At 47.4% G+C, this 23,164-nt stretch overlaps 1 protein-coding gene across 1 annotated transcript; it reads left to right on the top strand.

The window, feature by feature from the left end:
• Positions 1-209: 209 nt before the first annotated feature.
• Positions 210-22,956, top strand: CD300E (CD300e molecule). Its single transcript, XM_015086122.3, has 5 exons — positions 210-346; positions 16,266-16,472; positions 18,808-19,152; positions 21,187-21,298; positions 22,004-22,956. Exons 2-5 carry the CDS (start codon positions 16,433-16,435, stop codon positions 22,269-22,271), a joined length of 765 nt encoding a protein of 254 aa, XP_014941608.2. The 5' UTR covers positions 210-346; positions 16,266-16,432; the 3' UTR covers positions 22,272-22,956.
• The last annotated feature ends 208 nt before the right edge of the window (positions 22,957-23,164 follow it).

The following is a 23,164-nucleotide window of genomic DNA, read 5'->3' as shown; positions in this document are numbered from 1 at the left end:
TTGTGTTTTTCAGGCTATTTCACTCTGAGCATTCCCAGGATCTTAAAAGGCACAATGGGAGGAACATTGGTGATGGAGTGCCGGTACAATGTGGGAGAGGAGGGTCACAGGAAGTTCTGGTGCCGAGGGCCCAACTGGACAGACTGTGTCCGAGTCATTGAAACGGAACAGATGGCAGGGCAAGAGGTGAGGCATGGCCGAGTAGCCCTTCGAGACAACCCCAGAGAGCACCTTTTCCATGTGATCACAGAGGACCTGGAGGAAGGAGATGCAGACACTTACTGGTGCGGGGTGGACAGGGCCACAAGTGTCCCCCAGGCCCCGGTGGCCGTGACTATTTTTCCAGGTAATCCCTTCCCACACCCTTTGCCTGCATAGGTTGAGGTCATGGGTGCCCAGTCTCTCTTGCTGAGGAGTGAAACGAGGCTCCAGCCAAGGCCCATGACTGGCTACCCAGGGGGACAGGAATGCACCTATGTGTAGGCACAGGCATCTGTAAAAGCCTGCGTCCGTGCCTACATGTAAGTGTGACTGGTGAAATAAGTCGGGTTGCATCTTGAGCCCTGGAGTCAGAAAGCTGTGTTCAAGTCTCAGCTGTGCCACTTGTGGGCTGTGTGACTTGGGCAAGTTACTTAACTGGTTTGTGCCTCAGTTTCCCCATTAGTGAAACTGGAGAACAATAGTGTTGCTGTACAGTGATTGAGAGCATTAAATGAGTTGGTAGGGGTGAAGTGCTGATCACAGTGGCTGGTAGTTAGTTAGGACTTACAAGATGGTAGCCATTGGTACTATCATCCAGGCCAAACCAAAACTGCAACACTCACATCTCCAGGTTCTGGCAGGGAAAAGTGGCTTTATTTATGGGCTTTAGGGGGTCCCCTTGTTTCTCTCCCTCAGTTATTGAAACATTATTATCTGCCTATTATGGACCTAGTCTGGCGATGTCGGGGGGAGACGGGGAAAGCAGACAGATTCAGTCTTCACAGCCCGGTGGGCTTGCAGGGAGTTGTAGATGTTGACCTTGGAGTGGACATGAGGAAGGACAGGGACAGAGAACAGGGGAGCTTGGGAACACTGGTGGGGCAGGGGAAGCCCATCCTTTATGGACATGCAGCCACTCACTATACAGATGGTGACAGGTGCAATGTAAGTGTGTGGGGGGGCTAGTGAGATAGGGATTAAATGGTGTTTGAGTGGGGAGGGGCTACCTTGGGTACAAGACCCCCAGGAGGGCTCCCTCCCAAGGAGGTAGCACATGAACTGGGTCATGGCCCCCCTGCTCTATGGCTCTGCTGGGGACCCCAGCCCTGGTGTCCTGCTTCTTCTTAGCCCAGCATGAACACAACTATGTATTTACAGCTCCCTCACTCGGGTCCCCACTCAGAAGGGGGCACATGAAAATCTACACCAGCATTTTTTCCATGCTTTTATTTTATGCCATATACCTGATCTGTGTGCGGGGGTGAGGGAAAGAGGGAGGGTCTGGGTCCTGCCCTCTGGAGTTTTCAGAGTCCCCACAGTGATGAGAATGTGCTGGAGCTTCACCGGAAGGCCTCTTGTGGGGTTTCTTGGAGGGCTGGCTGAGGCCCCTGAAAGACCCCTCCTTCCAGCATCCCCTGCCTGTGCCTGGGATGTCTTGGTGTGAGATGGGGCTGGGGACCCGCCCCCCCGAGAAGTAATATGGGATTCTCCTGCCTGGTCTTGGCACCTCCCCCAGGACACTTCTCCTCTCTGTGTAACCACAGCGTCCCTTGAAGATGGGGAGATGTGCAGTGTTATGATGACTGAAGACTTTGAGCCATTGGGAGGTTGGGGCAGAGAGTGACTTGTGACCTGCTCTGTAGGCTCAGCGACAGTATCAATGATGACCACTGAGACATTGGCCAGCATGGGAGCCCCAGCTCTGACCAGTTACATGGCCAGCCCTGGCCTTCCTGCTTGGTAAGAAAAGCCATGTCCCTGCAGGAGGGTCCCACTATCCTGGCTTTATAGTTTCCTGGTGGGGATGCAAGCTTGGGGTTCCCCTGGCTTTGGTGTGACACCTTAGTACTTGCTGCAGGTCCCAAGGAGAGCCAGGGCCCCTGTACCTGGCCTCTGCTTTGGTTCTCTGCTCTGTCTCCTTCCCCGTCTCTAAGTGTGAGGGTGTTAGTAGCCAGTGTTTGGGTTCCCATTCCAGCTCTACTTTTTATTAACAGGGTGATGACACTGGGCAAGTCACTTAACCTCTGCATGTCTCAGTTGCCCCATCTGTAAAATGAGGATGATTTGGGGCACCTGGGTGGCTTAGTTGGTTAAGTGTCTGACTTTTGACTTCGGCTCAGGTCATGATCTCACAGTTCATGAGATCGAGCCCCTTGTCAGGCTCTGCGCTGACATTGTGGAACTTGCTTGGGATTCTCTCTCTCCTTCTCTCTCCGCCCCTTCCCTGCTCTCTCTCTCTCTCTCTTAAAATAACCAAATAAACATGAAAAAAAATAAAATGAGGGTGATTCTAGCGACTATGGTTGTTCTCGTTATTTGTGGTTGTTTTATGCCAAAAACTAGTAAAAAAATATAATCATTTATGATATTCATGGATTCTGTGAGTCAAGCATTTGGACAGGATACAACACGGAAATTTGTCTCTGCCCCAGGATGTCTGGAACCTCAGCTGGAATCCCATATGTGGCCTCTGCATGTGGTCTGGGCTTCCTTACAATATGGTGGCTGGGTCCATGAGCAAGTGTTCCAAGACAGCCAGGTGGGCCCTGTCTCCTTCTCCTGACCTATTCTCAGAAATCATGCATTGCTTCTATGTTCTGTAGTCAAAGCAATCACCAGTCCATCCAGCTTCAAAGCGATGAGAAATAGATTCCACCTCTTGATAGAGAAGAGTCAGGCTTCTGGAAGAGCATGTGGGACTAGAAATATTGCTGTGACCATTTTTGGAAAATACAACCTGCCACAGACATGATAACAGAACAGCCTTACAGAGTCCCTGTGAAGAATACATTAAGGGAATAGGGTGAAGCATGGAGCCAGGGCTCCCCACATAGTGAGCCATTCTCCCTTTTCTCTCTTCTGTCTCTCTGTCCTGGGGAACAATTTATCAGAACCAGCGTGACAGGGGGGGCGCTGATGATGGTCCATGACTTGTGTGCTGGGTTCAGAGTCCAAAGGTGAGGTGCAGAGTGGCCTCTCACTAATGCACTGTAGTCACTTTCTTCTGACCCTATTTCCTCCACCAGGCCCTTCCTGTTCTTTGCCAGCTTCCTATTCCTGGTCTTGCTGAAAGTCAGCCTCTTCCTGAGCTTCAGTTATGCTGCCGTTTGGTTGGCCTGGCTTCAGCGTCACCTCTGAGGATGATGGTCTGCCCAGCCCAGTGTAACTGCAGCTCATTCCCCAGTGACTCCCTGTCTGGTGACACAGTTCCTGGCCTCTCTGCTCCAAACTCAGCCTGGACCCATCCCTGGGAAGTGAAGCCAGAAATGAATCAGCCCCAGCAGAGACTTTTGTGCCTGGGCATTGAGTCATCTTTGCCGGATCCTTTCCCGGGCTGGTCTGACAGCAGACACCAGGACTCCATGTGAGGACATGGGCTGTGGACTGAGATGGATGTGTGTTCAAACTTTAGTGCTTACAACATGACCCAGTAGAGGTTTTTGATGGCTCTCATCATCTGTTTCTTGGATTTGTATATCATTGAGATAATACATGGAGGACATTGGCTGTGTAGGAGCTTCCACATGGAGCTGCCATGGCAATTGCTGGTTTGGGTCCAGGGCACAGGGAGGAGGGTAAGCAGTTAAGGGACCTGGGAGGAGCAAGCCAGGCCTCCTGTGACTTCTGTTTGACTCTGGGCACAATGTGGGCAGGTGGTTAGCCCCCAGAGGTCTCACCCACATCTGTCTGTGCCAAATATACATTCAGCAAATGGGAGAAGGGGATGAAGAATGTGGGTCTTGCTTTAAATGGCAGCTGAAAGCACCATCCCTATGTGCAGCAGGTTCTAGGAAGAGGATTTTCTTGTGACAAGCTGCAAACAGAGCTGCTTTGGGGCAGTGAGTGTCCAGGCACGAGGGGGCCTGACCTGGCTCTAGCCTGAACCCCTCCCCGCTCCTTCTCTCTCTTTGTCCCTCTGTCCTCCATCCTCAGTGGCCTCTGTCCTGAGGAGGAGTTCCTTTCTCTTTCCTTAAGGTTCAGCCCTTATGCCCAGGGTACAGAAATCACATCTTATCTGCTATTCTTTTTGATACTCCTCTCCCCTGGATTTGTGTGATCTACAGAAGAATCCCACATGCCTTCTATGCCTTCATCCAAGGTGTTGCTAAAAATACTGAACAGGTGGGGCGCCTGGGTGGCTCAGTCGGTTGAGCGTCCGACTTTGGCTCAGGTCATGATCTCCCGGTCCGTGAGTTCAAGCCTCGCATTGGGCTCTGTGCTGACAGCTCAGAGCCTGGAGCCTGTTTCAGATTCTGTATCTCCCTCTCTCTCTGACCCTCCCCTGTTCATGCTCTGTCTCTCTCTGTCTCAAAAATAAAACATAAGTTAAAAAAAATTAAAAAAAAAATACTGAACAGGTGACCTCCCAGGTAGAACCTTTGGTCATCTGACTGTAGGTGTCTTGGCTTCTTTCCTGCAGGATGAGGAATGTGGCAGGCACCCTGACACTGTCCTTCTAGACAGGTGTGACAATAGGCTATCAGTTGGTTACTGCCTCACTTCTAGTTGAATAAATATATCCTCACACTTTTTCATGAGTTAATTAGCAAGACAATAGGCCCTTTAACTCCTAGCACCTTAAGTAAGCGGCTTTCTCTGTACCGAAGGTCTTACAAAGAGGCCTAGTCAGAGCTAAGGGGAAATGAGTGTGGGATGAACCCACTTGCTTCTAATGAATAGGATATGGCAAATTAACAGGATGCCACTCTGCTATTTGGTTACAAAAAGACTCGGGGGTGCCTGGATGGCTCAGTCAGCTAGGCATCTGACTCTTGATTTCTGCTCAGGTCATGATCTCGCTGTTGTGAGGTTGAACCCTGCATCAGGCTCTGTGCTGGGTGTGGAGCCTGCTTGTGATTCTCTCTCTCCCTCTCCCTCTGCACCTCCCCTACTCACTCTCATGCACACTCTCTCTCTCTCAAAAAAAAAGTCTCTGGTTTCTGTCTTACTGGCTTTCACTTACTTGCTATGATGGAAGCCAGATGCCATGTTGCGAGCATGTTGGGAGGACCATATGGCAAGGAACTGAGGGGGCTTCTCACCAATATCCATAAAAGCCTTGAGTTCCATGGTCTGTGAGCAACTGAATCCTGCCAGCAACTACATGAATGAACTTAGCAACTGACCCATCCTCAGTTGAGCCTTCAGATGAAAATGTGGTCCCATTCAACACTGCAGCCTTCTGCAAACCCTGTAAACAAAGTCATGCACAATTTCTGTGGAATAGTATATATTATTGTTTTAAGCTAAGTTTTGGGGTAATTTGTTATGCAGCAGTAGGTAACTTTGATCCCATGAGTTGCCTAAGAGTAGGACCAGGAATGAAGGTTTATCTTTCTGCCTTCTCAGACTCTAGCACAGTGTTGACACACAGAACATGCACAGAAACGTTGGTTGCAGTGATGGGAAGTCACTGGTGAATCCAGGATTACCCCATCAGGGCAGGAGGCAGAGACAGGTCAATGCACATGCTCCATTTGAGGAGTGTGCAAAGAAAGGTTTAATGCAGTGTGTCTCTTTCATTCAGCTCTTACTTATCTCCAGGAATGCCCAGGGCCATGTCAGTGACTCTTGGCCAGGTTAGAGTTAGGGTTAGGGTTAGGTTTAGGTTTAATGACTTAACTCCTGGAATGCTCACATTGTCACCAATGAGTGAAATTATTCTGTAAACCCGAGACAGTGGGTCAGGATGGAGCGGGTGGTCAACATTGTTCCATGTCATCATGAAGATGCTGGTGCCTGGATTGTAGGTACTTTATCAACTCTCTTTAAGAACTCTTGCCTCAAAACGGAAGTGGGCTTCCCTGGGTGGAGACATCTCCCACATACCTTTAGTTGGCAACCAGAGGGAAGTCCCCTTTCCCATGGCCCTTGCAGAGAAGCCTCCAACCCCACCTCTAGTGTTTGCTCATGGATAAGATTCCTGATACTCCTTTACTGTATCTTTTGCTTTAAGAAGCCTTTGCCATGACCATAACTTGTTAAGTTGTTTGAGTCCTTCCAGTGAATCACCAAACTAGTGGGAGATCATGGGACCCCTTGTGCAGAATGAAAAGGTGTTTAGGAGGCAAAAGAGGGCGTGTTATTATGAAAGGAAGGGAACGGGCTCTCTTCATCCCTCCCTTAACTCCATTATTTGGCAGAACAGTGGCACCCCCAAAGATGTCCCCATTGTAACCCCCAAAAGAACTTGCGAATATTTTACTTTTTATGGCAAAAAAATACTTTACAGATGTGATTAAGTTAAAGATCCTGAGATGGAGAGATTATCCTGGATTATCCAGTGGGACCAATATTATTGTAAGGGTTCCTATGAAACAGAAGCTGGAGGGTCAGAGTCACAGAAAGAGATATGATAATGGGAGCCAAGGGTGGAGTGATGTGGGGCCATGAGCCACATGCAGGTGGAAGAAGTCAAGGAAGTGGATTCTGCCCTGGAGCTTCCGGAAGGAATGAAGCTCTGCTGACACTGTGACTTTGATCCTGCAAAACTAATTTCAGACTTCCAACCTCTAGAACTTTAAGACTGGTATACATCCCCCCTCCTCTTTGTGACACCAAAAAGGGCATCTAGGTTAAGATTTGAACTGTGGAGGGATGTAAACCTTGGTTATAGCTGGACCAGAAACCATCCCCCAAGAGGACCTGTGTGTGACCACAGTGGACAGGCATTTCCCACAGGGCAGGGCTGGAGTTGTGGAAAAGCTATAGGGTTGAAAGCAGAGGACAGCCTGGGGTGGAGGGGTAACTGGCCTCCCAGGGATGGGTGCACTCTGTCGTGTCTGGGTGGGGCCTCAGCAGGTGAGGGAACATGGTGCCATCAAACTCCCCTTGTGGCTGTGGTTTTGGGCCACTCTCTATTTCAGCAGGTCCTTCCCCTTTCCTGATAACTTTGCAGCTTAAAATGAAGAAGTAGCAGAGGAAGGAAGCAGATAACAAAATATGGACAGGAAGTGACAGTGTCCAGGGCTGGAACTCTTAGGCCAGATGTCAGAGGAGAAGGATTTGGATGTTCTGGGGCCAGGGAGACAGGACCACCGGTCTATTTGTAGCTCGGCCCCCTCTCTGCCTTCAGGTGACTGGGGCTGGGACTTGTCACTTACTGAATCTTCCCTGGGAGGAGGAGGTGGAGAAAACAATGAAGGAAGTTCAGGCACACACAGGTCCCATGAGATCACCACCACCTAAGCAGATGGGCGGGAGGATATTGAGACCATGGCTATCACTGCACGGCACAGGCTGGGGTGGGGCATTTTGTCAGCCCACAGGTGTGTGTGGGTGCACTTGTGATAGCAGTTGCTAGCATGACACCAGGGTCTGTGCCTAGCACTTGACATCATTGATCTCATTTATTCCTAACAACAGTCCTTAGGAGGATACCACCATCCTTATGAAGAAACTGGGGGCTACAGAGGTGCCAGGGAGGGAGAGGTGTACTCTCCTCAGCAGTGGGAGGCCAGTGGTTAAGGGGGACAACAGCCAAGCTTCCCATGAGAAACAAAGTAAGGACAAGCCAGAGGCCTGGTGTTTGGGTGTGCAGGGCCTCACAGGAATAGACCCCAATTCTCAAGAGGCCCAGTGGAGTGGCACAACCTGTCTTGGGGCCGGGGAGGGTGACTGGGGCAGCAGTAATGTGAGTGGTCAGGTGAATGAGCCACTGTAAGGCAGAATTAGCAACGACTTGGGTGTGCAGCCACCAGGCATCCAGGATCCACTGGGACGTATGCAGGCAGCAAGTGACTGTTGATCACGCACCAGAAGGTCCCGTAGGCAGCCCCAGTTGTTGTCCTTGAGGATCCAAACAAAGGATCCTGAATTGGCCTTGAGCTGCACTGGAGAGTCTAGACAGAGGGATTTCAGTAAGATTTGAGGAATTACTTTTTTTTTTTTTTTTTTTACCGGACTGAACAAATCCATGCCAAACTGCTGGCCAGAATCTTCTGCATGTTGCTGTCTAGTTCTCCCAGCACCATTTGTTAGAAAGACTGTCTTTTTTCCATGGGATATTCTTTCCTGCTTGGTCAAAGATTAGTTGGCCATACATTTGTGGGGCCAATTCTGGAGTCTCTATTCTATTCCATTGGTCTATGTGTCTGTTTTTGTGCCAATACCATGCTGTCTTGATGATTACAGCTTTGTAGTAGAGGCTGAAGTCTGGGATTTGCTGGCCAGAATCGAAGGGGGAAGTCCCATCACCCAGTTTGTGAAAACTTTGCTCTGCTTAGTGAAACAGTTTCTGGTGGTAGACCCTGGCTGCAAGGATGAGACTCAATAGCCCAGTGCAGTCATTTTGCACAGCAACCTGTCAGGTTAAGTGTATGTTTACCCCAGAACCTGGAACCCGGAAATCCTGCTTTGGTGAAAATTTGACAGCAAGGAAGCCAACGAATCAGACTTCAAAAGTTTCCTCATTTTCTTTCAAAACCACCAGCAACATCTGCATTGTCCACACTCTGGTGTCTGGATTCGAGACTGGTTTGAGGACACCATACCTCTCCACTTTGGAGACACTATTTCTATGGTAATAACTTATTACTGTACAATTGCTGAAAGTGGAGGAGAGGTCCAGACACCTGTCTTTGGGAGGTAGCTCTCTTGTGTGGCTCCAGCTCCCTGCCCCGGTCCTTTCACTTCCTTCGAATCCTTTGAGGAATTTGTAGACTGTTTTCCACCACTTTCCATTCCCATGAACAGGTATATGGGTGTTCTGACTTCTTGACATCCTTGTCAAGACTCACTCTCAGACTTTTTGATGCTAGCCACTCTAGTGGGTATAAAGCAGTGTCTCACCGCGGTTTTGATTTGCATTCCTTGATGGCTAGCATTTCCCTAATGATGTTGTCTGTGCTCCTCTTTGGACTGCCCCAGCTTTCTACCTCCTCCCTAGTGTGGTGGAGCAGATAGTAATAAGGGGAGTCTTGTCTTCTAGAAACTAAGCCTCTTCCCCTATGGCAGCTTCCCCCAAATGCATGTGTTTCAGTTTTTGGTGGAGATGGGCAGGCCCCAGCCCTAAGGGCCTCCTGCCCTCCCCTGGCAGAATGGCTCTGGGCAGTGGGTAGACACTGGATGATAGTTCCCATGTCATAGAAGCCACGCTGTGGATTGTGCAGCCTGTGGCCCCCAACTGCAAAGCATTGGTAAGACATTGGGGTGATGGAGGTGGGGAAGAGGCTGTGCTTCCTTTTGGGAAAGTGATCTCCCTACTTCTTGGTCACTAAGCTCTTGGTCAGTTTGCTGCTTCCTCTACTGGCTTTCCCCTCAAATCCCAAAGGATAACAAACCAGATTGGAGTTTGTGAACTTGATTTGATGAAGTCTGGTATCAGGACCTCCTTCTGCCTCTGTCTTCTTATCTATAAACTAAGAATAATGGTACCTGCCTTACAGCCTTGCTGTGAACTTCAGAAATAATTTTGGAGAACCCATTAGCACTGTGCTCGGGGAAGAGAAGCAGTTATTGTTATAATCGGGACCCCTGCCTAGCCCCTCCTGGGTGTTGCAGTTCTACAGTTTCCTGTCTCCCTGAGATGCTGTAGGTCTGCCCAGCCCACACTTTTCTCAGAAACTTCAGATCTTATCCCTGCACTGCCAATTTCTCACTCAGCTTCCGACTGGAATATTTGATTTTCCACTTACAGGCAGAATCCTGCCAGGAAGAAAGGCCCAAACCTTTTGATGGTTGAACAGAACTCACGGATCTGGCCACCATTCCTTTCCCTTTCTCCACAGGAAGTGAGAAATATCTGTGATGCTTTGGGCTTTGAGACCCAGAAGCTTACGTTTATTAATTAAAAAAAATTACGTGTGTCTTCTTCCAAATATTAAACTTTAGCATTTTCAATAAATGTAATAACCATATTAATAATGATGATTTAGACATAGATTCTAAAGTTTAACAGGTTTTCTACTGTTATTTCCTTTATACCCACATCTTTTTCAAATTTCAATTCTTTGGATTGACTTCTCGGTTGGGTGGAGTACTTTGAGACTTTTTTTTTAACATAGTATAAATGGATAATGCACATTTGGAGCCCTTGCATTTTTGAAATATCTTTCTGTTTTTGTCTACAAGGTAGAGCATTCTTGGACATTGATTTTCTGTCTTGAAATTCCATAGACATTACTCCACTGCATATATATTTAATTGTACACACACACACACATGCATTTAATTGTAAGATACACATGGAAAAGACTACATAAAACATATGTACCATTTACATAATAATCATAAAGTGATTTTTATATAGCTACCAATGAGGTCAAGAAATAGAACATTGCCAGTACCCCAGATATCTGCTTTCTGTTCATACCCTCTCCCTTCTCCACTAGATATATGCATTACTCTGATAGTTGTGACATTCATTTCCTTGATTTTTAAACATCAACCGTATTGTAGTACATTTTACATATAAGAAAATGCACCCATTTTATATGTACAGTTCAATGAGTTTTGACCATCTCCTTCCCTGTGACCAACACCACAATCAAGATATAGGACATTATCAATTACCACAGAAAGTTCCCTTGTGCCCCTTTATAGACCATCCCTAACCCTGCTACAGGCAACTATTGATCTGATTTCTATCACCTCTATATGAATTTCATATAGTTTAGTCTTACCTACTTTGGGACTTCATATAGATGGGATAATATTGTAAATATGTTCATGACTTGCTTCTTTCACTTAATATTATGCTTGAGATTCATCATGTTGCAGCTGTAGTGTGCCCATTTTCGCTGCTGAATAAGATTCCACTGTGTGATTATACCACATGTATTTATCCATTCTATTGTCGATGAACATTTGGTTGTCAGATTTTGCAGTTATGATCAGGACTACATTCTACATTCAATTCATGCATAAGAAAATAAGGACAGTGTATTAGTCACTTGTCTGTTCGCTCTTAGATCTACTCATTGGCATCTATCTATCATCTATCTATCTATCTATCTATCATCTCTATCCATCCATCATCTATCTCTCTAGCTCTATCTTATCTATCTCTCAATCTATCTAGCTATTATGTATCTACATACCTATTCACAATAGTATATAGTCTCTTATTGTTAGGTAATTAGCGTCTATTGTTAGGTAATTATTGTTAGGTAATTAGGGTCTTTTCAATTTTTCACTAATATGTGTTCTCATTTCCAATTTTTTTCTTAGCCTAGATTATGCAAAGCAGAAATATGGGGCACAGAAAAAGGCCACTTTTATAATTCTTTACACCTATTGCTAAATTACATTGTAGAACCAGAGCAGTGTGTCACCCACAAGGAATATATGAGTTCCTATAGCACCACACCTTTGTCTGCCTTTACTACCACCTTAAAAACATCTTGACTAATGGGTCCCTGGGTGGCTCAGGCAGGAAAGCATTTGACTGTTGATTTTGGCTCAGGTCATGATCTCACAGTTTGTGGGATCAAGCCCCAAGTTGGGCTCTGCACTGACAGTGCAGAGCATGCTTGGGAATTCTCTCTCTCCCTCCCTTTCTCTCTGCCGCTTCTGTGCATGTGCTCGCTCCCTCTCACAAAAATAAATAAATAAACATGAAAAAAAGCCATCTTGACTAATTTGGGAAAATTTATAATTTAGTTGTTTTCATATATCCATGAATTTGCTTGCCAGTGAGGATAAACACTTATTTTTTCTGAATATTAGTCCTTTGCCTTTCTTTCTTCTTTTGAGACTTGCGGGTCCATGGTCTTTGCCAATTTTTCTTTTAAGGCTTTAGTATTTCTCATTTTGATTTGTACAAGCTCTTAATGTTTTTGGCATTTTTTCCCCTATTTTATTATTTGCCTTTTTTTTTTTAACCACAGAAATGATTTAAATTTTATGTAATTAAATCTAGCTTTGTGCTTGTATTTCAAGTTCTGTGAGCAGCATGATGACACCCTGGAGACTGCCTATCACAGGACATGACCCTGCAGTCTGCCCGTTCACACTCCTGGACGCCACACTGGCCAGCTCCTCCCCTTTGCTCCTAGCCCTTTCCAGCCACTGCCTCTTTTTTCTCTGCTTTTCTTCCCAGAGCTTCTTGTGAAACACTGTCTACACTGGCTGGCTCCGTTTCCTCTTCCCTCCCTTTCTCCCCAGTCTCTCCCAATCTGTCTTGACAAGGACCACATCCCTCCTTCTAATCCTGTCCAGAAGCATCTTGTCTTTCTGCATCTTACTTTACTTCTCTGTAGTGTTTGGTTCAGCCAATGGCTCTTCCTTCTGGAAATGTGTTCCTTTCCCTGCTTTCAGACTCTCCTGGTTTTCCTCTTGCTTCACTTTCCTCCTCCTTACTTTTTTTGCCACCTTTCTTCCTCAGTCCACACATGTTGCTGAACGTGGGAACCTGGGTCCTGGTGCTCTCAGGTAACCCTGTGAACTTCTAAATGTGTGTCTCTCACCTGGACCACAGGTTGTACACTCAGCTCCTCACTAAGCATCTCCACTTGGACATCTAACAGGCATTGAGAAACCCTTAGTGAAAGGAAAAGCATTTCAGGTAGAGGGAGCAGCACATGCAAAGGCCCCGAAATGAGAAAGCATTTGATGTATTCAAAGAAAAGGAAGGGAACCAGTGAGTCTGTAGGCTGATAGGTGGGTGGGAGGGGATTGTATAAAGTAGTGGTGGGATAGAGGACCAGCGAGAGAGGAGGGGTAGACTTTGGTCATGTGAGGTGCCAGAGCAGCCAGTCCCAAGGGCACAGCAGGGCCATGGGGAATTGGGGCTGGAGACACTGGGCAAGGAATCTGAGGTGCTGGTGGAGGAGCAAGTGGGAACTGCTGCTTCCCCTTGAGGTGACATGGGGCTGTACCAAGCAGAGAAGCAGGGAGGGCCTAGAAGAGAGAGCCAGCTTCTCAGGCCACACCAAATGAGGCTGATGAGAACCAAGCAGAAGCATCCGGGTCTCTAACTGGGCCAGGTTGGACTCAGCCTGAACCAAGACTGGCCTAAAGTCACTCTGTAGGTTGTTTGGACCCTGAAAAAATGATCATACATCTAAAGTAGCTGCCATTGCCTCAGGATTCTGCTTCCAATTACTAGCAGGAATGATCTCTGGTGAGGGGCCTGTCCTCCAGACAAGAGGGTGGCAAACTCTTCTCATCAGGGCCAGATAGGGGACATCATGGGTTTTGTGGGCCAGCTACTCAGTTCTGCCCTTGTAGCAGAAAAGCTGCCTCAGACAATATAGGAAGGAGCAAGTGTGGTTGTGTTCCCGTAAGACTTGTTTATACACTCTGAAATGGTAGTGTTGTGCAATTTTCATGTGTCATGAAATATTTTTCTTCTGATTTTTTCAACTGTTTAAAAATGTAAAAGCGTTTGAGGAGTGCCTGGGTGGCTCAGTTGGTGAAGCATCTGACTTCTGCTCAGGTCATGATCAGCGGTTCGTGGGTTCAAGCCCCGGGTCAGGCTCTGTGCTGCCAGCTCGGAGCCTGGAACCTGCTTCAGATTCTGTGTCTTCCCCTCTCTCTGCTCCTCCCATGCTCATGCTCTCTCTCTCTCTCCCAATAATAAACACTAAAAAAAATTTTTTTTATATGTAAAAGTGTCCTTAGCTCATGGACTATAGAAAACCAGAGGGTGGCCAGGAGGCATGGTTGTGCTTTTGTATCCATGTCTCCCAAAGCCCTGCAAGCCTCGTCATTTGTCAACCTGATTTTATATTAATTACTTTACCCAAGCCTCCCATGCTATGGGAAACAGTGACTTTGGCTGTCACACCTCAGTGTAGTACTGTTTGGGTGCCAATTCTTATGGAAGACTCTGTAACTCCTGTGGCTCCAGGGGGCCAAGATACCTTGGTGCTCCCCTGAGGCTATCAGTGAAGTATGTCCTCGCTCCATTCTGGGGCTGTGGTGACCCTTCATGGATCCCAGTTTTGGGCAGGGAGCTCTGCTCCAGTTACCCATCTGGTATGGACCTAAAGCATAAGCTCCTGTCCCCTTGTGGTTGTTGAAATGCCAGCCCTTTCCTCCTAAAGCCCGTATCCATTCTGATAGTTCCCATCAGCCATCTGGTATCAGATCCTGTTCATGGTCTTGGCTTTGAGTTCCCTTTACATTTCTGGCACTTGGGGATTTCCTTTGCTTTGCTTTGGTTTATTTGTTTATTTATTTATTTATTTATTTGAGAGAGAGAGAGAGAGAGAGAGAGCGCATGCGCGCGCGCACGAGTTGGGGAGGGGCAGAGGGAGAGGGAGACACAGAATCCCAAGCAGGCTCCGGGCTCCGAGCTGTCAGCACAGAGCCTGATGCAGGGTTTGAACTCACGAACCATGAGATCATGACCTAAGCTGAAGTTTGACGCTTAACTGACTGAGCCACCCAGGATCTCCTCCTTTGCTTGATTTTGAATTCACTTAAGTATCAGAACCTTTGGAGTTGCATTTTATTTATTTTACTTTTATTAATTTTTCTTTTTAAAAAATTTTAGAGAGGGGAGACAGAGGGAGGGAAAGAGAAAGAGAGGGAGAGAGAGAAGAAAATCTAAAGTAGGCTCCATGCCTAGCACAAAGCCTGATGTAGAGCTCCATCCTACTACCCTGGGATCATGACCTGAGCCAAAATGAAGAGTTGGATGCTCAACTGACTGAGCTATCCAGATGCCCCTTGGGTTGCGTTTTAGATAGGATTTCCATGTTTGGAGCTAGAAGACAGTCTGTGGATTGGCTCAGTCTACCATATTGCCTGGAATTTGTCCTTTCTTATTGGATAATGAAATGTGACCACATTAGACATATTTTATAAATTTTAAACCATTATTGCTTGCCTTTGCTCATTCCAATTTCCTTTATTTTATAAAAAAAATTTTCAAGGATCAGATTGGGGGGAAAAAAGAAAGCAGAAGAAAACAATGTAAAAGCAGGACCTAGGTGACTGAAGATCTGTTTGATGCTCTTGATGAGAGAATGGAAACCTCCAACTGTTGTCTGTGCTGAAGAACAGGGTACACAGAGTTGTGCCTACCATCAGTTCCACTCATTCTGGGTCCCCCAGTTGAGTGACTAGTCACATACATGCAAGCAGGAGCCGTGTGGCTTTTTCCCTCTGGAGCTCAACATGTATACCATATTTCATTAGATACAGTGAAAGAAGGAAAATAAGAAATTGTGCCCTTACAGCAAGTTTGAAGTGACAGATAATCTGGTAGAGAGTTTCAAAAGATAGTGAAGGTTATAGGCTATGGGTATCAACCACTGGGAAAGAGAAGAAAATGATGGGGGTTATTTATCACTGGAATTACATGTTTAGATACCTGTGTCTTAGAGAAGAATATGCCTCTGGCGTGTAAGTTGAATTGGAGGGAATGTACAGCTGGTTGATAGACCAGATGAGAAGCTAGTCCTGTTCCAGGACTATTCTAAAGATATTTAACATTTTTACTGAGTGGTTACTACTATGTTCCAGGCACTGTGCCAAATGCTTTATGTTTGTTCACTCATTTATTTCCTATGATGCAAGAATGGTTACCAACTACTCTACCTTATACATGAAGAAACTAGGGAAGAGAGTAATTTAGCAACATGCCCAAGGGCACATGGGTAGTACACAATGGAGGTGGGATTTGAATCTGCATAACTCCAGAATCTAGACCCTTAACCAAAACCCTTATACTAAATTAGGTTGATAATGTACAAGCAGGTTGAGCATCCCCACAGGAAATCAGAAAGTTGGGTCTGGAGCCAAGAGAGAGACTAGGTTAGAAGAAAGGGTATGAGGTCAACTGCCTGGAGGTTATGGTTGAGAGAGTTATGGGGAGTCCTCACCCCTGATCTTTAAGTGGGCATGTTTTATGACCCCAAAGTAGGCAGCCAGAGAGCAGGAGCAGCTGGTTATGTCAAGCAAGCAAACCCAGACGGGAAGAAGAATGGGAGGCAGGTTCAAAGGCTCACCTCTGTTGGAGGTTTCATATGTTGGGATTGGCTTTCATGGAGGCTTGGGGTATGATCCAAACATTGTATTGCCATTAGATGAAGCATAAATCAGGAGATTTCCCATGTTGTTCTTAGTCCATTCTCTGAAGTATCTCTTGTCATTCTTCTCCTGTTTCTAAGTAGGGCTTCAAATTAGGAAGTGTCTAGAAGAAGAAAAAGGAAGTAAATGAGAGAGAAACACAAAGGAAACTTGAACAAGTAGAAGGTGGATGCCCTAGGCTCTGTCATAAACACCTGGATTCCAGCTGGGACTTGGATTTGCTGGGGACACTAGCCAGAGAGACGGGACCATGTGGCTGTCCCCAGCTCTGCTCCTTCTCTGCCTCTCAGGTGAGTGAGGCTGGGGCTTTGGGTACCTGGCATTTCAGGGGGTGGAACAGTGGGCAGAAGGTCTATCCTGGGTTCAAGCCAGAGGTGAAGTCTCAGCAGACACAAGAAGGACACATCCATTCATCCATCTGTGTATCCTTCTATCTACTCAGACATTCACCTACAGATCCTACATACACTTATTGAGCACCAGATGTGTGCCAGGAGCATTCTGGGTGCTGTGTTTAAGAGCAACTTCTGCAGTCAAAAACTCATACTTGAATGAGGGAGTCAAGCCAGTATGATACAGTGTTGAACTTGTAGAAAGAGATTTATTTATATGGTGTGGGGGTGCACAACAAGGGCCCCAAACACTGCTCTTGACCAGGTGCAATTCTTCACCGATGCTCCACTGGACATTGGTCTTGAAAGATGAATAAATTGGCTCAGTGGAAAGTGGGAATAGCTTATGAAAAAGTGTAGAGATATTAAGATCATGGAGATTTCAAAAATTAGCAATAGTTCTATTTTGTCAGAGCTTAGTTTAAAGGGGTTGGAAAGGTTTGTTAGTAGGAATTAATAAAGGATCTAAAATGGCATCCTCCGCACCCACCTCAGACCCTTTCTGGAACAAGATGTAGTTCAGGCAGGTAAATAAAATTGTCCATTGAAGGTTGGAGTTTCAGAATAGAAACTGTTAAAAATAGGCATTCAACATGGACGAGAGCCCATTCTCTACAGGAAGTAAGTTTAGGGTAAAAATCAGACGGTATTCTTCATGTTTGTAGAATAATTTTTACGACATGGAACCTGCCCAACATAATCATGGACTGTTCCAGAATAGTGAGTGGAAAAGGCAAAGGTTTAAAGGAAGAATACCAGCTGGGTGCAACTGGCCAAAACATAATTTTCTTTTCAGTAACACGGTAGAGTAGACAGGATGATCTTCAAGGCCCCCCAGAGCCCTCATAGCCCCGAGATCTTAGACTCAGAAAGACATTTAAAAGAGATGCATCTCATTACACGTGGGAGGTGCTCAAAATGTCTTGAATGAGGGTGACGATGATAATAGATGTTTTCTGAGTTACCGTAATTAATGAAATGGGCATCCAAAGCAGTAGTGGCTGAAGCCAGCTTGCATCGGCTCATAAGAACTGATTATGGGCTTATCTTCCCAACCCCGTGTCCAGTGACAGCATGTTGTTGGCCTGAAATCAGTCGTGGTGAGAGCATTTACACCACAGAAATTGGCAAACGGTATAAACAATGGCTACTCCTCGACTCCCCTCACCCCGCCTTGTTCCTTACCCAGAGTCAGTTTACCGGCCTATCACAGCTTGCTCACATCTGCTTGCTTAAATCTGATATAATTGTTTAAGTGCCCTAGCCTGGGTGCAATTAAACTGGACTGGAAACCTCTTCCCACTCCTTCATGTGGACTTGCTGACCTCTCCAGACACACGTGGGCTGACCCTAGGATTCCTCCTGGGTCCAGGTTGAAACTTTGGAGTCACTTATGAATTTTGGTTCTTTTTTTTCCATCCCAGCTCCTGGCTCAGCTCCTTCCTGCTTGTCCCTACTTTCTCCCACCCACCACACACTGGGGTTATAAACACCATTTGGAAATGTGTGACCACTTTACATTTTTATAGAGGGCACCCCAAAGAGTTGTATGGCTAGCCTGAGAGAGGAAGGGGAGAAAGTTGTAAAGAAAGATGGTGAGGCTCTGGGTACTGTGATGGGGGGTCAATGGGAGGGAGTCAGCTCATGCCCCAAACCTCTGTCGAGAAGCCTAATAGGGTCTCCTTGGGACTGAGCCCTTTTCAGCAATGCGTCACTCCTCCCTCAAGTGTAGTCTGGATGAGAGCCAGGGGTTTACTTTTCCTCTCTTGAGAACATGTGGAGAGCAGAGTAAACAAGAAGTTGTACTCTTGCAGAACAAGTTTGAATTGCAGAAAACCTAGAATGCAGAGCCTCTCTCCAAAGGGAAATATTTTTGTGTGTGACTGAATTTCACGTCTGGCAAAGGCTGCCAGTCTAAGGACAGGGCAAGACAGTCAGCTCACTCTGCTGAGAACTAGCTTTGTTCCAATTCTCCCTGTCCCCAAGGGCTGGCATCCCTATGCGGTTACTCAGTGTTTCTGGGCTTAGAGAGCACAGGTCTCTACTCATCTTTCTGGCTGTAGTCTCCAAACCCTCTGGCTTAGGTCCTAAGTTCAGATGTCCTTCCAGGTCCCCATACCTGAGCCTGGAACCACCTATACTTCCTTGGCAAGTTTCCCCTTGGGCTTCAGGCATACAGCTACTGAGGGGACCCATTGAGATAGAGTCCTGGGACATGGCTTGTGTTTTCCAGGCTCTTTGTCCCTGACGGGCCCCAGCTCTGTGACAGGCACCTTGGGTGGCTCTCTGAGTGTGCAGTGTCAGTATGAGGAAGAGTACCAGAGTTATAAAAAATACTGGTGCCGAGGGCAGAATGAGGGCACATGTGACAATATTGTGGAGACCCAGGGAGAAGTGAAAGAAAAGAATGGTCGCGTGTCTATCAGAGACCATGCTGATCGCCTCACCTTCATCGTGACCATGGAGAACCTCACTGCAGACGATGCTGGATCCTACTGGTGTAGAGTTCGGAAAACATGGTACCTGGGCTTCTGGTCATCTGGCACTTCAGTCCAGGTTAAGGTGTCTGTTTCCCCAGGTAAGAGATCTTCTCACTCCATCAGCGGAACTTATGGGACATGACTGAACATGGGGATGAGGATGGGTGCCATACTGAAGAATGTCTTTAGGCCTTGTCTAGTCCTTAGTCCCAGTGGTGTTGGGAAGAGCCTATGATGAGGGCAGAGAGAGAGGTGACTGACCCTTTAGCCTTGGCATGGGTGGGGGTGCATAGCCCAAGGTGCCCTTACTCTCTCACTCCATTGCCTGGGAGGCCCCTCCCTGCTGGACCAAGGCTATTTCCACCATGCCCTTTGGAAACCTGCACTAAAGGAAATAAACTCTTTGTATATACATCTTCAGCTTGCTCACAGAACATTCCCTCTACTATAGGGTCCTGAAATTAACCTCACTCCTCTCATTTCAAAAAATAAGCTTCTTGAGTGGAAGCTGCTCCTTCTCCTACCTCGATGTGCTATAGGGCTGTGAAGCTGTGTCCAAATTCTCCCACCCCTTCATTACAGCTTCCAACCTATTACTGTCCTATCTGCCTCCTTTAACACTTTTGTCACATGGCCACACCCCTCTACCTCTCCTTTGCATGGCCTTCCATTAGCTTCTAGTTTACTCCCTAATCCCTGCCATTGTCTTGGGAGTTTTTAATGAATAACTAGTCCAACATCCTTTTCTTGCGTTCCATGGCCTTCTTGACTGCAGTGGCCCACATTTCCACTTTCCAGAATTCCACTCCATGGCAACGTTGCACAGCTTGCTGTCACCCTAAACTGGTCCATGTTCAGAACCCTACACTCAGACATTGTACTTTTGGACAGCTTTCTGTGCATCAGCTTTCCCACACCCTCACCCCCACTGGCCCTATCTATTCTCAACCTCACATATGCCTCCAATCCTTTGATGCCTCTCTCCATTCTCTCCCCATTTATTACCCATCCTGCTCCTGCCCTGATCTCACTTCCTTCCTCAACCCTCATGGAAGACTACATTTTCTTCTCTCACCAGTACCCTCCACTCTTGTGCACCATTTCCCTACCTACTTCTCGAAAACTTCATCCCTGGATCCATCTTAAAATTAGGGTGAGCAACCATTGGGGGTTGCCCAGGACTGGCAAGTTCCTTGGGATGCAGGACTTTCAGTGCTACAACTGGAAAAGTCCCAGGCAAGCTAGGGCAAATTGATCCCCTACCTAAAATCTATTTGCTCCAGTACTGCTGAAGAATAGTCACAGAAGGCACCTATGGGTGTCAATACAAATTCATGGTTTCTAATATGACCCTCCTGTTCTTCTACCTTACTAAGGGAGTACGGGATACCAGACGTGAACTCTCTCAATTTCTTTTCTTCTGCGCTTACACACTTCTGTGCTGCTTAACTCATTCTTCCGTCTTTCCCTTCTAGGTGGAAGGAAGTTTCCTTCTGTTCAATAACAGTCATCCTGAAGCTGGCTTCTCACCCTGTAGCTCCTTGCCTCTCCATTCCCTTGAGCCAAATTCTCTCTTTGCGCATCTGTATCCTTCTTCCATCGATTATCCACACTCTTTACCTCAACCTGGAAACAGGCTGGAGTCCTAAAACTATCTTGTAATCCCTGCGGCCTCCACTAGGCGTCACCATCCCTCATGTCTTTCCTTTGTCTGCCTGGAAAGTAGCTGAGGTCCATGTCCTCCTTTGTGCTCCTGCTGCACCTAATGGAGTCTGCCCCTGTACTCACTTTCTATTGACCTGACTCCATCTGTTTAGACTCATCCCTGTCCCTCCTCCCTCTGGGGCTCCTCGTCAGCTGGGGAAGCCCCTGAGAGACCCCTGCTGTCACCCCAGGCAGAGTCAGACTTGGGATGGAAAGAAAGACCTGGCACTTACTAGAGGTGGCTTTTACGACCAGTTCTGAAAAAGTCTCACTTGGTCCCTGAGGGGCTCACTCCATCCAGGAGGTGGCCTGGGTCTAGCTTCAGAGTCCCTTTTGTGAGTGGGTGATGATGTGCAACATTGGGTCCAAATGGGCACTTCATGCATGGCTAGGGAGAGGGCAGCACCTGATGTGTGACTTGTCTCTAGCACCAAGTAAAACCGCAGAGGAGACCACATGTCAAGCTGCATCTGACATCTTTCCGGGGCTGAGTACCAAGCAGAACTTCAGTGCTGAGGAAGTGTTGATCCACTGCTCGGGGTAAGGGATCACAACCTACAGATCACAGAAGAAGGGGTTCAGAAGCCTTATGGGACCTTTGGGTGGGGGCTGACAACACACCATCCTCTTTTTACCTCACTGTCTGCTGGCTTTTCTTCCAGTTCTGGTCCTGATTTTTACATTCTCCATGGCTGCATGGGGATTCCTCACAGAAAATACCACTTGTTCTGTGAACCCTCTCCCACATGGGGCAGCTACAGGGAACCAGGAGGCTGGTTCAGGTGGATGTGCAGCCTCTCCCACCCCACCCCACCCCCTCTACTTCTCCACCTGGTTCTGGACTCCAGGTTCTGGTTCTGTCCTCCCAACCCAGGCTTGCCTCCAGAGGTCTTGGCTGTATCATAGATCCTATACCAGGAGCCGCTTGTGGGGTCCAGGGCAGGGAGATGGACTGGCTCCAGGCTGTTTTTCTCCTCCCAAAGATACCCAGAAAAGGCCATGATGTTTCTGTCAGGTCCTGCAGGACAGAGGACAAGGGTCAGGACTTTAAAGTGAGGGTGGGGGTGGCTTTCACGATCAAGGGAGGGGAGAGGGCCCAGAGAAATGCTGCCCTGATACGTGTCCTTTCCAGGTTTGATCCTAAGTGATTTGGGCTCAGGTTGCAGGGACAGTTGGGGAGAGAAGGGTCCTGGCCCCACTCCCTTGAGGAGGCAGCTCACTTTCTGTCCCTATTTCCCTGGACAGGTCCTCGTTCAGCAGCGTCCACTTGCTACTCCTGGTCTTCCTGAAGCTGCCCCTGTTCTTGACATTGGTGGGTGCTGTCCTCTGGGTGAACAGGCCTCTGAAGGGCCCTGGAGGAAGTCAGCCTGACAAAGAGAAGCCATCACGTAGTGCACCGTCCCCAGGAAAGCCTTGTCCAGGAATACAGCCCTTCAGACCAGATAGAAGAGACCTTCAGACTCTGGACTCCAGGGCAGGGGGGCAGCAGTCCCTGGATTCTGGAGGCACCTAAGTCTTCTGGAGATATTGTTCCTGTGTCTCAAGGGAGAATCCTGGGTCTTGGATGACACTTGCTGCAAGTGCTCAGGTGCAGGAAGGATGAGTCTCCTGGGCCAGTGTTTGGGGTCCTCCTCTCTCTATCCCAGATCCCTTGGCCCCTTGCTTTTATGCCTACCTCTCAAGGGCAAGAATTCTCTAGAGGTTACTGGAAAGTCCAGCCCTTTACTCTTTTCATTGCCACAAAAGCTCCTCAGCTCAGTGTCTCCCAGGGTAATAACCACCTCCTCCCCGTAGCCAGGAGGCTCCCTGAGGACTTACCCCTCATAGTCTCAGTCTTTGGGCTCAACAGGGCTTCAACCTCACTTGTGTCCCTGTGATCAGGGAATGTACGCTGTGCTCAAACATCTCTGCCTGGGCCGGCCATCACTGAAGAGCTTTCGGTTAAAGCCCTGGAGCTGGTTGGAGCTGCAGTGGGTGCCCCCAATATCACTCCCAGAATTCTCCACCCTGGTGGGCCTCCTGCACACAGGGCTGGTGGACAGTCCACTGTAGCAGAAGTGTGGCTGAAGCCACCTGTCAACAGTTGGTGCTTTCAATAGGAGAAGCAGACAGTTTTCTAAAGACAAGGACACAGAGGTGAGGAGTACCTCCCCACATCAGGTTGACATGATGCCACAGCCACCACGGGGCACACCAGCCCTGGAAAGGGCTTCTGTTGGGTTGCGTAATTATTCTCCTAAGGATATCCTCCTAAGGAGGTTGTTTAGTAATTTTCTTTTATTAGAACCCGCCCCCCCTGCCATGGGTATGAAATTTTAATACCAAAGATATACTATACGCCTATGTTCTATATATCGATCAGTTGATCCATCTATCAACTGATCATCTATGTTTTGTATATAAAAA

The sequence above is a fragment of the Acinonyx jubatus genome, chromosome E1, assembly GCF_027475565.1.
Source record: "Acinonyx jubatus isolate Ajub_Pintada_27869175 chromosome E1, VMU_Ajub_asm_v1.0, whole genome shotgun sequence".
Lineage (NCBI taxonomy): Eukaryota > Metazoa > Chordata > Mammalia > Carnivora > Felidae > Acinonyx > Acinonyx jubatus.
The sequence above is the reverse complement of the archived record's forward strand: the minus strand, read 5'-3'. Positions and strand labels throughout refer to the sequence as shown.